Here is a 17,299-nt window from a genome sequence, read left to right as displayed (position 1 = left end):
TCTGAGGCATGGAGGTAAGTAGGTAAGACCCTACATTTGAATTTTAGGCTTTCTGCTTTTTCAACCATTAATTCTTATACAAAGTGTTCATTAGACTCTTGAAAAGATGATCATCCTCTCCTTACGCCCCTCATTTTGACTGAATTTGACAGGATTAAAGGGAATGACTGGCAGTGTAAATCAGTATCTTTTTCTGTATGGAAAGAAAATTGAGCTGATGTTCTGAAGGTAGTATAAAAATTGAGTTTGTAGGTAATTTCTCCTTTACAAATAATAGTTGTATATACAAGCAGGGTAGTAAGCAGATTTTATTTTTATTTTTTGAGGGTAAGCAATTGAGAGTAACCAGGCGTAGGCCTTGTTTGATGATTTGCAGACCAAGTCATGTAATCACATTTAGTATAGAGGATAAGAGACAAAGATATAAAGAAACCATTCCCAACATTTAACCAGTGCATTCATTAAAGTAGTTGAGGTCAGCTGCACCTTAAGTCAACTGTGAAGTAAATGAGACTTTCTTGTGACATAAATTAAAGTCTACTTATTCAACATGATCTGGTCTGGAAGTTTATGAATCGAATCCTTCCTGCAGAAACAGTAAGTTGTCTTAATGCCTGAGAGTATCTCATGGCAAGGAATGAAGTCGCCATTCTGAATCAGTGTAAAACAACAGTATTGAGACAGATGAAATTCCATTAACACATTCACAAGGATAAGGGACTGCGGTCTTGTATATGTGCTGCCGAAGCGAGCACGGGACTGCGGTCTTGTGACATTAGGAAGAAGCAGTAGGAAGCTCTTCAGTCTGATACAATCCATAGTTGCAGGCAGATTTTTTTTTTTCAAGTCAGTCTACATTTCTAGCAAAAAGGTAGATGATATACAATTTGAGATTCCCACTAAGTAAGCGCTCATGGCTTGGTCAGAAGGCTTACCTCCAAATATCCCTAACACCTACAGTTGATAGTACCAGACGTCAAAAGACCATTAAAAAAATCCTCATTGGCTAGAAGAAAAATTTTCAAATAGCCACATTTTAAATCACATAAATGAGAAAAGATATCCAAAGATTGTCTCTTGTGGATCAGGTGTTACATGTAGTTAGAGCTGAGTATTCATAATTTTAGAGCAGAATATGCCAGGCAGATATGCCAGTGATGGAGGTATTGTTTTAGCTTTTTAAAGGATATTAGCTCATTTATGCTGGAAATATCAATTAATGAATAAAAACCAAGCAGCAGCATAACTTTACTGGTTGAGTCATAGTGACTTGTAGTTTGAGAATAAGATGAGTGATAACCAGGTATCCTTTTAGGTAATGTTGCCAGTATTTGAATTCTGCTTTCATAGTTCATGGTTATCCCTTGCACATCAAGTAGAGTACCATGGTGGGAGGTCCAATACACAAATCGGTCTACTATGGCCTCAATGAGGCATCAGCTTCAATACCTGGCGATTGAAGGAGGATCAAGATTTCAAAATCACGTATTTCAAGTACCACTAGAGCATCTGGTGTTTGTAAAAGAACTTGGGTAATGGGGTTTGTCAGTGTAGAGTATATATTAATTACTGTCTATATCCAATTCCAGGAATCACGGGAAGTTCACTTGGGGGCAGTGGGCTGTTAATTGTTAATCTAGGTCCATTTGATACCACTTTGGGCCCATATGACTACTCAGGGGGGCAAAGATGTGCCCATCTTCTTGCACTTTTCTGAGTTTGCCCACAGTAAGTGTTCATAAGAATATTCAGCACCAACTGAACATAGACTGTTGGGTAGAGGTACAGATCAGAATGCTATTCAAGTTCAACATACTGTTATCTACGGCAGTGGTTTCAAACTGTTCTGCAGAACTCTAGGTGTTGTAAAGTCTTCTTAGGTGTCACGAAGGTGGTAAAGATGCTTGTGGCAGATGTCACGACCCCAGTCCTGCTTCATCCAGAGCAGCTTGATTTTTACTTTGGGCTTCCATAGTTCTCATTCAAGGGGCTTCATGGCCACAAAGCCTTTCGAAAACCAATGATCTAAGAATAAGTTGTTCACAAAATGCTGAAATACAAAAAATAGGTCACAGAAACCAGAAACTGTGTGAGCAAAGCCTTTGGTAAACCAAGGTGTTTTCCTATTCATTCTTCCCCTAAGGTGGGCCACATTATAAAATTATGAAAATAACATTCCAGTCTGCTATAAATTCTGATTGCCTGAAATTTGGCTTGTAAATGACTATCAGAGAACAAAGCTATTTGTTTTAAGTGACAATAGCACGGGAGTGTTTGCAGTCAGCATACAGCTGCAAACTACATTAATTTCTTAATACTTTCTAAAGATTATTCAAAGAAGTCCATGGGTGGATGACTTCTCAAGCATTAATAAGATCTCAATGGGCAATAACTCAAATTCTAAATTATCTATGTCTCACCCCTCCTCCCCACTTTCTCCATCCTCTTCCTCTCTTCCCTTCCCAATCTTCTCACCCATCTGAGAACTAGGTTTATAGCACAATTCTAGGGACAGAGAAGCATATTGCTAAATGTCATGGAATTCATCCAATTTGGGGGCAGAATTAACTTTTCCCCATTCCCCTCCCATGTATCCCCACAAATCTTTTAGAGGTTCCTTTGACAGAAAATAAAGGTAATGATCAAGATAAATGACTCTCATGATACATACTAATTCAAAGCAGCTATTGACAAGAAAAAGGGGGGTTTTAAAGATGCAGTTTATTCCTGGGTCTCTAGGGCAATCTGTTGGCATTCAGGAAGCACTGGCTATACTGCTCTGAAGCAGTTTCCCCCTTCCATTAAAAGGAATGCTGCAAAAATAACATTCTGTGCTTTATTAAACTTAGAACATACTGGGCTAAACAGCTAAACAATAGTTTTTTTTGCTGCAAGCCTTCTGAGGTGCTATTTATTACATTGCATTATGGATCAGGGAGGTGGCATTTTTTTACAGTATTTTTACCTTATTGTGCTGTAGAAGCTCTCTATATGATATATATGCATATATCATGTATATAAATACACACATATATGAACAGTACTACTCTTAAAAAAAATGGATGGCTCATTTTGTATAAATATTACTTTGGGGATAAAGGATCATAGATAAGACCTTGGGTGCTCTAGGTTATTAGTAAGACTTTAAAACAACAACAACAAAAAAATCCCACAAGGACATGACATGAACAGGGATTCCCCAATCAATTAGGGCCACCTTTGGGAAGACCACGAAGATGGACAGAGGATCTAAAAGGAGCTTTGTGTTTCATGTTGCGTAGTCTTGTTGTCAGATGAACATGTGCCTTGTTGACTGGATAATCTACCACCATGACAGTCTGCTCCTAAATGTCAGGGGTGTTACCATGGAATTCTGGTCTAGGTGCAGCTATCAAAATACAACATTTATGACGTCTGACTCCCTGAGGGCACCAGATTAGGAAGTTGGAAACCGTTTCTGGGGTTCTCAATCTCTAGTCATTTTAACACTGTGGGTAAAGTAGAGGCTAAATTAATTCCAAGGAGACGACTGGACTGGGAGTCAGAAGGCCTGGCTTCTTCTACTTTGTAGCTGTGTCATCTTGCATAACCTTTCAAATTCCATTTTCTCGTTTGCAAAAAAGGGATTATATCTTGTTATTTTGGTAATTGAGATTAATGCATATAAAAGTGCTTAGAAACTGTAAAGTGCAATATAAACATAAGGGATTACCATATAGGTTCTACCTGGATGTCTCAAGAAGCCTTTTCTGGAATCTGATTGGAGCTTTGTATGATGCTGTAAGGTAAAGGGATTCCTTGGTAAAATTTCTTACATTTGTGTGAAAAGTTCTGGTTCCTGAGTAATCCCAAAGAAGATGCTATGAGGATTTCACTGTGCCTTTGTTTTAATCCCAATGGGTCAGAATATCTGCTTTCTCATTCAGTAGGCTACTACATATAGATTTGAAGTGGAAAAAGAATAGGGTTCAGTGACCTGGATGGGATCCTAGACATTTCATGAACTTCAAACATTTGAGATTGTGAGGTGTGGTCCAACGTCGTTCTCAAAAGGATGCTGCCGTTCTTCAGACAACGTAGATTACTAAAAATCCCCTGGTCCAAATTTATTATCTCTCTCTGAAGGCTTTAACTGAAGAAATAAAATGCACACTCATGGAACAAACTGGTCTTTTGCTGTGATAAAACAGCTCCAGCTATTTGGCTTGAGGAGTTTGACTTGACTATAAGGATGGTGCTCAATCTGGGTAGAGCAGGACAGGAGTGGAGGTGAAGGCCACATCATGATGGCTGAAGGCCTCTTAGGTCACAGTGGTCCACTGGAATAGTGTCTTCTTCAGTAGTAAGGCGATAGGAATCACCATGAGCAAAAATCCAGGTACCAGATCTGTAGGCTGGTGGTACAGTACAAGGAAGGTGGTCGGAAGGTCCAGGCAAACACTCAGCCATCAGGAGGCATAGGACTGGAAGGGACAGGGACAAAACAGGTAAGATAACAAATACATGGAATTACAAACACAGGACTCTTAACATTGAGGTGGGTCTGCTGTCAGCACATCAGCTTGCCTGATGGGCACTAATTCTTGACAAGCCTGGCTGCGAAGGTGACAAATAAAGAAAAAAACAAAAACAAAACAGAAAAAAAACACCTTATGATTCACAATCAGTGATGAGAAGAACAGAAAACGTTCTCTCTGGCAAAGACTTTCCTGACTCTTGAGAACAAACTGTCTCAGAGAATCAGCATACAGGAACCGCCCTAAGTCTCACACTTTGGGGGAGTAATGTGATTGCATTCAGGCTGCTGGGCAGTGGCTGGTGGGGAAGAAAGAAGTGGCTCCGCAGGAGGCACAAGAACTGAATTTAAGTTTACATACCAACACCAAGGCAAAGGAGATATTGCCCTTCTTCCTTTTCTAATGCCTTCCTCAAATAGTCATACACCTTGTACGTTTATAAGCTGTGCTTAACTTTCATTTTAACAAGATTGCATCTTGAATGGGAGAGAATAAGGTACCTAGGGAATAAGGCCCTGGTCCTTGCATCCTTGAGTAATACCCGATGCAATATATCAGTTTCTCTTTATGTTTGAGGGCTCCCTAAATCTTTTTGAATCTACAATTAAAAAAATAATAAAAACATAAAAAATCATTATCCATAACTAATGATTTTTTCCCCTAACCAAGAGTAGCCAATAATCATACAGTGATTAAACAAACACTTACTGAATGCTTATTCTGAGATAACCTGCTTTCTAAATTCCTTTCTATTAAATGAATCATATGCGGCAGTATGTGTGGGCAAAAATTCCTAAGACAAGGCCCTTGCTTTCAAGAGGCTTGTTATCTGCAAGAGAGCAAATTAAAAAAGCATGCAAATAACTACTTTATAAGGTATCATATGCAAAAACAGACAAAAAATATATAACAAAGTTTTTAAAAGATTATTTCTGGTTAAAGTTAAGAGACTCATGGAGAAGAGAGCATCTGAGTTGGATATTGAGAAAATGGCACTTTTAACAGGTGAAGAACCAGAGGAAGGCATTCTAGAGTAGAGAAGTGAACATGAACAGAAATGCAGAGATGGTAAAGAATAAGGCATTTCGGAAAAGGACAAGTACCGTAGTTCACTTTGAATGGAGTGTTGCCAGAGTTTGCACTGAGGGTCTGGAAGAAACTCAGGTCTTTGAATTCCCAGTAACAGCGCTAGTGGCAGTGCTTGATCAGTTGTCGAGTTTGCTTTGAGAAAAGACACAACAGTCCCAAAACTCAAAAATAAAAATATCCAGCTCCAGAGTTCCTGTCACACCCTGATAAGCTCTTCCATGTCCCAGGTCCAGGTCTTGGAAATCTGGAGTCCACACTGTGGCTACACTGAACGGCATCTGCTCCAGCTAGTGCAGAAGATTGTAGTGAAACCCTTTGAACCTCTTTTCCTGGACATCCATGTTTTGTCACAGAATTTCAAGCTTTGAGTTCCAGTTGTTTTTTCCCCCTCCTCTCTGCCGAGGAAAGCATCTTATCACCAGTCTTAAGAGTCTTTTGAGGTACATCCAGATTTAACTATAAAAGACCTAAAAGACCAACACATTTTTCTCTGAAAAAGTCATGTCTACGGAAGTGAGATCATTTGTCGCTGCCCTTTAGGTAAAGGGAACAGTCAACTGATTTTTCCAGATAATTGTATGAAATAGCAGAACCGGGTAACACCTAACCAGACAAAATACACTTCAATGTGTGTGTTCGCTTGCTTAGAGCTGTACCACTGGTAAGCAATACTCCACAAAACGAAAATGTTTGAAATCCAACTGTTCAAACATTTCTATAGTGTTTGCTGGACAATGGCCTGGAATTTGATAACAGCAGCTGACAATTAACAAAGAAGCAAAAACTGGCATTTTGGCCATCTTAGTAACACATTTGCAAGCAAATAGAAAACAAAGCAGTCCAGGAAAAAGTTAAGCTTTGAAACACTTCCAAATCTAATGATTCTGAGATTCAGGAGTTCTAAAAAACTTTTCAGAGAATGTTAACCTTCAATTAATAAAGACAAACCCTCAACATCTTCAGGAATTCCATGCCTAGTTTAGTCTGTGCCAGTGAGCCAGCTTGCTAAAAATCCACCTGCAACACTAATTAGCTAGACTTGGCAGCACCATTTAAAAATAAGCCCGCTCACTACCAACCACACAGACTAGGGATATAAAATAGGACCAAGTAAAAAGTGGCAAACATAGTTGTGGAAAATGGTCAATTAAAAGAGTCAGAAAGGCAGTCAGGCACCAGTATAAACAGCAGAAAACAAAGTTATTGGGCCAACGATTACAAAGGCTTCTCGATGCTAGCGAACACACATACTCCTAGTTTTAGCTGCTTTATATTGGGTGCCATTGTACCATATGCATCAGCCACCCTTCAGACACCCCATAGGGAAAGGAAAGAACTAAGAATAGAAGCCAAGCAGTGGAGCGTTGTTATGCCAAATATCCATTATGCACAGAAACAGCTCACATATCCCAGGGATTCAATCAGCGACTTCAAACTGGTCATGAAGGGTCCCAAATGACATCTAGGCCTCAGTTTCCTCCCTGTGGCATAAAGAAATTGTGGTTCTTAACTCTTGGGGGAGGGGTGACATCTCCCTTTGAAATCTTGCTGGTGGATTCTCATCCCCCTAAAATGTACATTTCTGCATACTATTTCAGGGAGTCTGTGTGGTTCGCCAACTCCAATCCAAGGTTGAAAACCAAGGATTGGGCAATTGCTAAGTTTTCTTACAACTCAAGAAAAAATTACAAACAAAAATCATCCCTTACGTACACTGACGCTTTAGAGTTTACAAAGCGCTTCTAATCCCACAAACACCAATAGGCAGAGGAGGAAACTGAGGCGCAAATTACAGAGTGACTTGCCTAAGGTCACTCGGCCAGCTGGTGGCTAGGCCCGGAAGCAAACCCAGCTCTTCCGACTCCGGGGCTTGTCTTCCCACCCCGGAGCTGCCTTCAGAGCCCCAACCTCTAAGGCGGCATAAGGAGGAAAAGGCAAAGCAGAAAGCCCACGACCAACCATCCCCCAGCCTCCTCCTGTCCCTCCAACTGGGTCCTTGCAGGCCCCGAAGGGTGGCGCCAGGCCTCGAGGCCGGCCCGGGCCACCCCCGCCTCCCCGGCCGCGCCAAATCCCGCCGCTGCCTCCCCGGGAGCGGGACGGAGCAGCTGCCCGCCGCCACCGACCACCCGGACGACTCCTCGACGAATCGCAAACGCATAGGCCGCGGCCCGAGTTCTGCGTACGAGAAGAAAGACGCGGCGCGAGCGCCAACGGCCACCGGGCGCGCGCCGCGGCGGCCGGGCCTGCGCCCCAAGAGCTGGATGCCAGAGCAGGAGAAAGAGCCGCCAACCGATTGCTCGATCGACCGCGCGCCCGCTCCTTCGCCCTACCAGACCGGGGAGGGGGGGAGGGCGCGCCAGGGCTTCTTCGAGTTAGGGGCCTGACTCCCCGGCGACGAGACAAGATGGCTCCTCCGGTCCGCACCGCAGCTACCGTCCCGGCTGCGTCTCTCGGCCCGCCCCCGGTACTGTTTCTTTAAATGGCGGAAAGGGTCAGGAAAGCAGGAAGAGAGGCGCGCTCTCTCACGTGACAGGGGCGGGCCCGGCTAACAAGATCCGGTCACGTGGAGACCCGATGTCCACCTATCAGGAGGCGTCGCACTAGGGTGGGGGCAGGGGGAACTGCGGCTCTGTGATTGGCTGAAGGCGCTGCCGAGGCCTCGGGGGCTTGGGGCGTCGGGGAGTGCGCGAGGCGACCGGGTCGTGTGCACTAGCAGAGACAAAGCAGTGGCTGAGGTGGCTGTAGCGGCTGCGGGAGTGGCAGTGGAGTAGCTCTAAACGCCGATTTTTGTGGTGCTGAGTTCTGTCATCTAATTCAGTGCGACGCACGGGCGGCTGGTGTCGCGGGGGCGGCGGCGGCGGTAGCGGCGGCGGCGGAGGCGGCGGCAGCACATGGTTCCAAGAGCGCGCTGCGGTTGTTTGGTTCCAATTCCGTGGGGAGGGACAAAGGCAGCTGCGCTCGCTGGGCAACGCCCGGTTGGGTGGTGCGTTCGCTACTGCCCTCGATCCCGGGACTTGAAAGCTGGGACTAACTCCTCACCGTGAGGAGGAGGCCACGGGACCGAGTCCCGGAAAGGCCCTGAGGCTGAGGCTGCTGAGGGAAGCGGGGGGAGGGGCGCTGCCCGTCTGAGGTGATTTGGACGGGTTAATTCTGAGCATTTTTGTGGGTCAGTGTGAGGTAATTTGACCCACTACCCTGGGGAAATTGGGGCAGGGCGGCAAGCTAGGTTTGGTCTGGGTTCTAAAAACAGAAATCCGCCATCGCCGTCGGCATCGGCGCTTAAAAGATCTTGAAGTTGGGAGGTGGTGAAGCCGGAACTAACGCCATATACACTCCATCGACATCATGGTCGCCAGTCGGGGGTGTATTTGAGGATCCTGGGATCATTGGTGGTGAAGACATGGGTGATTGTCCATTTTTATGACAGAAGTTGATAAATTTTCGGGTTGGTAAGTTTCCGGATTGGTAAATTTCCTGGAGGAACAGAAAAGGGCTCGAAGAAAATGAAGACAGAGCAATAATAAAACCGCCAACTCCGGTACCGTCTACTTCAAAATCATCCTCATTCGACTCATTGAACTATCGCAACGTACACCGACGCTCCTTAAGACTACAGATTCATGACGTAATTCTTTTCAAAATATTACATCATAGTCTTTGAGAAGATAAATACTCAAAGGAGAAATCAATTATAGTTTTAGGTATTTCTGAATATATTTTGGATAATACGCAGTAACTTTAAGGAGCACACTTATCAAACTTTTGCTGGAAAGAATCCTGGAAAATCTCTTCCTTTTCCCAATTACTGGTTAAAGGACTGAAGCTTACTGCACTCATGGCTTTCACAAATTACAGCAGTCTGAATCGAGCTCAGCTAACCTTTGAATATCTGCACACAAATTCGTAAGTATCCTATAGGTGCCGCTGTGGTCACTGATAACTCATTCCTTGATGTTAGTTTGGAAACCCTTTTCCCAGCAAATTCTGCTTTTTCACTTTTTGGGATGTATCACTCACTGGATGAGTCTTGAGCTCTGTATGGAAGAACTGAGATCAGTGAAATATTTGTTGCTAATGCAGAAGAATACGACCTTCATTTATTACATCAAAATTTATTTGACCAAATGCAAACTAGTTATTTGAGGTCAATGTGTGAGTTGTTTCAATCCAACAAGTACTGTTCTTTGGATCGCCAAAAGTTGGACTAATCTAGTAAATTCTTCTCTTTGGTGACAGCAGACAAAACAGTTGTGTTATAACAAGAGTTTTCTTTTTAACAAGGATAAAGAAGGACGACATTTAAATGACAACTTGTGAGAAGAATTTTTTTCTTTTTTGTAAGCAAACAGTTGGCTTTATCTTCTTGGGGAATTCATCCCCCATCAATATAGTTTTCATATACTAAGCAGAAAATGGCAACTTGTTTAAACCCATGATTTAGATGGCCTTTTCCCAAAGTGTGTGCAAGTCTCACAACACATAGGTATTCATGGTTCTTGAGTCCATGAAGAGATTACCCTCACTCCACGTTGGTCTGGAATGTTTCAGGGTTGTTCCGTATGCTCACTCTTTTGGAAGTAATCCATTAGGCTCATAACTGCTTAGTGTTTTAACATTCATTTGTCAGTTTTGAGATCATGGTAAGTATTCTAACATTTTAATGTATGAAGAGGTGATGAGCAGCTAAATGAATGACCCAGAGACCTGAAGAACCACCTTCAGGGCTGAGAATATCGATTTCTTTATCCAATAGTATAATTTTTAGCCTTTTATGGGAAAGGACGTAGAAATCAAGCCGGAACCCAAACCCTAAATTGCCCGAGATTCTTCTTTGTGATAATGTCTGTAAATTTTTTTTCTTTGTTATAGTTCCTATCAAGTAAATACATTTTGTTTCTACGTGAAATGAAGTGCGAAACTATGAGAGCCTGGTTTTGTTTTTAGGAAGCCTATTACTGAACTAGTGTGTTTTAGATAGGTACTTTAGTGGTTACCTAGGTGAATTCTTATGCTATGGATTATGAATCTGAAATCCAGTTAGGTAAGGTCGCTGACGAAAGGCTAGTCAGCTAGTTTATAACATAGCCTTGGGCAAAACCTTCAGTATCCTTTATATTTGAACTGCCACATTTAGAACAAGCAGTTGAAGGCCACTTAGGTGTTCACAGATGGTTGTGCTTTCTTGTGTCAGTTCTGCATTTTGGGATGGGGCTAAATTTGTAGTGGTAGGACTATTTGATAATACTGGAAGACTGTGAACGGGACTTCAGAAACTGGGTCCTTGTTCCAGCTTCCCCAAAGACTGATTATAAAATAATAACAGTAGTTAATTGCTTTATGCCAATTAAAGTTTTAAACATGGTTGAAAGTAATCTTTATAGCAATACTACTGGAGCAGGGATTATTCCTATTTTGCACTCGAGGAAACTGAGGCTCATTGAGATGTTCTCTGCCAAAGGTTACACAGCCTGCTATAAGATTTATCTGGCCACAGTGGTTAGTGCTTTTAACCATTAGGCAGTACTGACTCTAGTCAGTTTTACCTTGAAGGGCTTCTTGTCTGTACAGCAAGGGTTTACTTTTCACTTTAAAAATCTTCAGTTTTATTTCAGTGAGCATCTAATTTGAAGATCCTGGGATATTTCTCTGCTTATTTGCTTTGCTATTTTATATCTTATTAACAGTAGGTGGACAGAGCCAAGGCAAAGAATTGAATCTTAGTTAAATCACTTGTTTATAATAATATTGGAAAATTTTATGTGAATTGGATATATCAATGTTGAACCGGAACCACCTGCTTGCATGGACATTGAAAGGCTGCATGTACCATTTTGGAAGCTCTGGAATTTCTTATCTGGATCACACTTTTGAATTTGTCTGCTTTTGAATGTGTCCAGTTGTGCCAGATGAAAATATGAATCCTAGAACACCAAGATAAGTTTCTGGTTTGTAACCAATTTCAAGAGATTTCTTTAATGTGATGATGACCTGACTGGAAATTCTAGAGGAAACAAAATTTTCAATTTTCTTAAGATGTGGTTTGTTATCCTTAATGAAGGTAGATGTCTCCTCTGTGTTAAGTGGTGCAGTGTCACCTTCAGAGAAGTGAAAATTTTTCTTACAGCGCCTTCTCCTTTGATTTAATTTTTAAAACAAGATCATTTTATGGTGTCTGACATCTACAATATGGCCTTATTCTGAACTTATGAAAGAAGGGGCCCTTTCCTTACCTTCTATTATATGTAGACTTGGAAACAGAGCCTAGGCTACGAGGGTGGAAATCAGTGTGATGCAGTGGAAAGAGCATGGGCTTGGGAATCTGCCAAACTTGGAGTTGATCGCTTTCTATCTGTGTCCTTGTGCATGTTGATGTCTCTGAGTTTCAATTTCTTCATCTATAAAATGGGGCTGATTTGTTTCTAAGTATTATGTAAAATAAATACATGGTACAAACGTTGAATAGATGGTGATTATTTATAATACTAGCTTATATAAACCAAAAGTTGGTCAGTGTGGTAGCAATTTGCTGTTTGGTGCTAGTCTTTAGGCAGATAAATTATTAGTAAATTCTAGAGCATCTGTTAGAGATAGTAAACATCTGTCTTGAATTAAAAAGCTTTTTTTTGGTTGTATTAGGTCAGTGGTAACTACTGATGGAGCCTTAAGATTTAAAGCAGGCGTAGGAAATTCCCACGATAACATGAAAGTCTGGATGTTGCTGGATGTTGCTAATATAAGATAGTAAAAGTTGGGGTTTTTAAATAAAAAGAGTTTTATGCTGTTATTGCTCTTTTGTGCCAGGTTTTGTGACTGATAGTAAAAAGTTCATGAGCAGTTTAGGTGTGGTGGTAGTGATATTCCTTTGACATAAGATCATATCTTAAGTCACTGTTTGCAGTACTGCTAAGTGGTCTAATAGAGCAGGGTGCTTAAATGTATGATGCCTGCTTTATATGTCTGTTCCTGTTGGTACATTTAATAACTTATCTTGGCCATATGATGTTTTTGGGTTGTTTTCTCATTTGAAATGAATAGAGAAGAACCTGTCAACTCTAGCGACAATATTTCTTAGGACATAATTCTGTTGAAATGTAGGTTCACACTCTAAATCTATTAAAGCCATTCGAATGTAAAATGGTCGCTCTCAAATTTCTCAGCTTTATATTTTCTGGCAATTAGGGAAATTAACTATTGTCAGCATATCCAAGAACTCAGCCGGTTTAAATTCAGGCTGAATATGAATAGGGAGACCATTTTCCTTACTTAGTAGATTTACACGTGAATTTGTTACTGGAAATGCTGAGTGCAAAACTCTTTTGATTGTGGAACAAATGGTATAAAAGCCTCAATCAGAAAGGGAGAGTTTGTTAAAAAATCTGTCTTTTTCCAGATGGTTGGTCTTTCTTGGATCACATGCAAGGAATCTTTAGGTCTGTGAAGAGAAGAATTTCCTTTGTAGTTATCAAATATCTCTGTCTTCAAATATTAGTAACTAGAAATGAGTATCTTTTTGAATATTATATTTGAAAAAAAGAGAGGACTTACGCAGTTGGTATGTTTTTGGTTCTTATTTTAAGGGATACTTGGAACTCTGGTTTTAACATTTGTTAGTAGGATCCATCATTAATCAGTTGGAGGTCTGGAGAAGATTCCAAATGTCTCTGAACTCATCAACAGTTGTCACAAAAGGTTCCTTTTATGATGTGTCTCGGTACAATTCTTCCTCCATTTACTAAGGAAATACCTTAGTTACATTTTAAAGATATCTGTTAATTTATCTGAAATACGTATGTGTGGAACAGTATTGATACTGTGTGGAACAAGGAAGACCATTCGGAATGTTTTCTTCAAAATGTGCAAGGCACATTTCTAAACCTTGTTTAGAAAGTAGTGAAAACTTAGCCAGAGGTGCTTTGTGCTTGCCCTTTTGTGATCTTCCTATTGAATTCTAAATGTCTCATATTTTCATGTGAAGTGATCAGAAATATGTATTGCTGAGAAGGAATTTCTATTTTTTCATTTCTTTGCCCTGATGGCAAAGGGTATCCGAAATAGTTGTCCAGATTATTCATATTCACCATTCTCACCGCCAAAGGCCAGATACTTCATTGTTTAATTTATTCCAAAGATTTCTGCTTACAAGTTGTACTCTCATTCTTATTATGGTTGTGTTCTTGTTTTTTCCTAGGAGCTATATTTCTGAGATTCCTTGACTTAAAGTACAAATTCTTATTTAAATGAAGTATTGCAACAGAATTTATTTTATATTTTTATATAACAATCTTAGAGTTGAAAACTGATTCACTGCAAGTTTCTAAGTCACGTGTAAGTCTGGAAAATGACTGGTTAGCTTGAGAACAAATGTTAAATTTATTTTTAATATATTACCTTCAGCAAATCACCTTAATTTTCTAGCTTATTTCTTCCCCCCTTTTTTTTACTGGAGTAATCTACAGAATACTTTTGTGTTTCAGTTGATAATTTGAAGAATTTAATGATACTATAGACTTAAATATTTTTTAATAATTAAACTTATGGATGTTTTATGCAGATTTTTCTCTTTGAAATTATTTTTTTCCCCATGTAAAATAATTAAGAATTGGATTTTGGTGACAAGAATTTGAGCTCTGTTTTCTAGTTGAATTGAAGAGAAATTTTGTTAAGTTTTTAAAAATTTTTGTTAAAACTTATTTATTGATGCCACCTTTGGATTAGCAACATATATTCACTGATCTCATGGAGAAAAATTCTTCTTAAATTTCCAAGAACTGATAGTTTTCATTCAAAATTTGCATATTTATTTGAGAAAAACCCATGTTCCTGGGCAGTTCAGTTTTGGGTATTTATTTCACAAACATTTTACAGTTTGTTTTAAACAATATAGTAAGTGATCAGAGATCCTAGATACTGGTTATTTAATATTGGTACATTTCATTCTAAATTTTTAGGAATTTTCAGTTTCTTGGCTGAATCAGCTGGAATAATTTGATTATTTTTGAAAACTTGATGGTAATGCATTATGTGGGTTAATGATTTTATATTCTCCTTAATCAAAAGTCAAGGTTTCTAGGTGGTTCTAGGTGGACACCTCTTCTATATCTATTGAAGACAGTTATGGGATATAGCAAAAATTAAAAAGCATGTGAATAGAAAAAGAATTGTAAGGATAAGTCTTATGCATAAATATCACTTTATAGAGTTCTACATAACATGGTAATTGTGTACTTACCCAACCCAAATTTTGAGCATCCTCTCAGACGAGGAGATTACCATTGGGTTAACTTTCACAGGGGCTTTAGGAGACCACACATGGCTCTTGTCTTCCTAGAAAGAATTGTTCAAGAGGGTCTTGGATTCCTTTCTTCAATGTAGAGAAAGTTCTCTTTTTAGCCAGAATCAGAGAAAGGCAAGAAATGAATTATTCTCTCCTCCCCACTTTCAAGTGGAATATTTTTGCTTATAAATTGCACAAAATGAATGGGTTTTTTTCTTTCACCAATAGATGATACCCAGGTATTGGAAAGCAAAATGCTAACAAGCTGTTTATTGAACATGCTCAGAGATATGCAGAAATTGACAGCTAGTTAAGACAATGAAAAATAAAATACAGGCATTTAGGATGAGGAGTGAAAAACACAATATGAGGAGTGAAAAACACTGCTTTAGCAATAGGAATAGGAATCTTAATGCTTTGGAGTGGATTTCTCTACTCAACATAGCAAAGATAAACATATCTGCATAGATAGCAGGACTTGATAGGTTAATGCTAGAGGAGGATTAGTGAGCTAATGGTGAAGTTTCAATTTCAATAGTGTAAATCGACAATGCAAGTGGCAATTTTTAAATTTTTTTCTAAAAACTATTTTATAACCTTGACTTTTTATTAGGAGTCATGGTTCAATTCTATAATTGTTTTGCTGACTCTTAGTATTTATCATTTCAGAACTACACATGAATTTTTGTTTGGTGCTCTTGCAGAACTGGTTGATAATGCAAGGTAGGTAGTCTTTAGGTATACAGTCTGTTTGAAAACTTTTTGGGTTGTTGCAATCTTTGCTCTCTGAGGACTTGGGAGGAAGGCAATTCTGTAACAGCTACAACTCACTCCTAAGAGACCTCTTACCAAAAAAGTATTTTTTTTTTTTAATTTGGGGGTGGGAGGAGAACAGGATTCCATGGGGGGACAGTGTGCACTTCTAGGGAGGGCGCAGGTCAGATCCAGGTCCAGTTGCACGCTGCTAGATGCAGGCGGCGCAGCCCAGCATCCCCCGTGGGACTCCAGGAATTGAACTGGCAACCTTGTGGTTGAGAGCATACTGGCCCATGTGGGAATCGAACCGGCAGCCTTCAGAGTTAGGAGCATGGAGCTCCAACCGCCTGAGCCACCGAGCCGGCCCCAAAAAGTATTTTTAATAGCACATTAGTTGGTATTTCCGCTTAGTTAACTTTAATTCATTCATTGCTCTGTGTTCCAGCCTTAAGATAATGAACTTATAACCTCCAAAGCTACCTTCACTTGTGTATTAGAGCAAGATAATTGTAGTGAAATGCAGGGAATTAAGATAGAAACTTAGGAATCAAATTAATGGACCATCTCTGATTTAATTTGTGTTACCAGGAGAGTACACCATCTACTGTCTTTAAAATTATGCCAGAGTTCTTTGCCAGATGACTGCAGTTGATCAAAGCATCTTCCATTGTTAGCAGCTGTGCTTGGAAGAAATCATTCTTTAGCACTGTTATTATACTGAGTTCTTAGTGATAGAAACCTATAAATGTTACTGTGCAAGACTGAAAAGATTAGGTTGATTCAGATATAAACAAATAGCAAAGTCCAAATCAAGATTCTGTTTATAATTATATTATGAAAATATTGTCTTAGTCTTTTTTTTGAATGCAAACATAAAATCCTGACATTGTTTATTGACCAGGTATTGATGACTAATGAAAAGGCTGAGTTGACAGTAGAAATACTTTCTAAACAGATCCCCAGCTAATGAGCTTGCTGATAATTTTCTATGTCTACCTATGTCTATACTATAAACCTATGCTGTTATGTTTATTGTTATTCACAGGACTATTCATGGAAGTATGCTAGCTTACAAGTTATTTAACTGGAAAACTCCCAGTTTTGTTTCAATCCTGGTTGACTCATAATTTTTATATTTTAAAATGTTGTAGCCTAATGGAACTATGTTTGGACTTGCCACTTACTAGCTTAGTGAGACCATGGTGTGCTGTGGCAGACTGCTTTTTTGTATATCATATGGTGAGCTGGAGGTTCCTGGGAGTATGTATTCCTCCTTCCATGCACATTTTGCCAACCTCTCATATTTGAAATTTTAAAAAAATTTTTGGGAATAGGTACATGTACAGCTATATGGATTTGAGTGGATTTTTTGCATTTGAAACCAATTAAATATTCTGTGCCTCATTTTCCTTGCCTTCAGTTGGCAAAATTGGACTAGGTTACTTCCAGGCCTTTACGGAAGCCTTTGTTGATAACTGAACTTGTATTTTAGCTGGTGGCTAGAGTCTAATGGGGTGCCTCAACTTCCTTTCAAGGTTAGGGAGGATAAGGTTATGGTCTTGTGAATTGGTCTGCTAATTATAGTGTGCATACCATAAGACCTGATTTTTTCATTGACTCTGTGGCAGGTTATTGTTTTTCTTTCTTCTCAATATCTTGGTGA

General features: G+C 39.9%; 2 protein-coding genes across 4 annotated transcripts in view; one reads left to right on the top strand and one right to left on the bottom strand.

Moving 5' to 3' along the window:
- Window positions 1-323: 323 nt before the first annotated feature.
- TUG1 (taurine up-regulated 1) lies at window positions 324-8,499 on the bottom strand (the record flags this gene model as incomplete). The annotated part of the gene is made up of 4 exons (XM_081037792.1): window positions 324-4,463; window positions 5,621-7,971; window positions 8,075-8,079; window positions 8,435-8,499. 3 exons carry the CDS (start codon window positions 8,497-8,499, stop codon window positions 7,517-7,519), a joined length of 525 nt encoding a protein of 174 aa, XP_080893918.1. The 3' UTR covers window positions 324-4,463; window positions 5,621-7,516.
- The window catches only part of MORC2 (MORC family CW-type zinc finger 2), a 40,925-nt gene continuing 31,893 nt past the window's right edge, over window positions 8,268-17,299 (top strand). For 2 of the 3 annotated variants that reach the window (XM_081037525.1, XM_081037524.1), the window contains exons 1-2: window positions 8,268-9,509; window positions 15,550-15,603. In XM_081037525.1, coding sequence (XP_080893651.1) covers window positions 9,442-9,509; window positions 15,550-15,603 — 122 coding nt within the window. In that variant the 5' untranslated portion in view covers window positions 8,268-9,441. The remainder of the gene's footprint in view (window positions 9,510-15,549; window positions 15,604-17,299) is intronic. The other variant, XM_081037526.1, reaches the window with a different exon arrangement.

The sequence above is a fragment of the Rhinolophus hipposideros genome, assembly GCF_964194185.1.
Source record: "Rhinolophus hipposideros genome assembly, chromosome: 24".
Lineage (NCBI taxonomy): Eukaryota > Metazoa > Chordata > Mammalia > Chiroptera > Rhinolophidae > Rhinolophus > Rhinolophus hipposideros.
The sequence above is the reverse complement of the archived record's forward strand: the minus strand, read 5'-3'. Positions and strand labels throughout refer to the sequence as shown.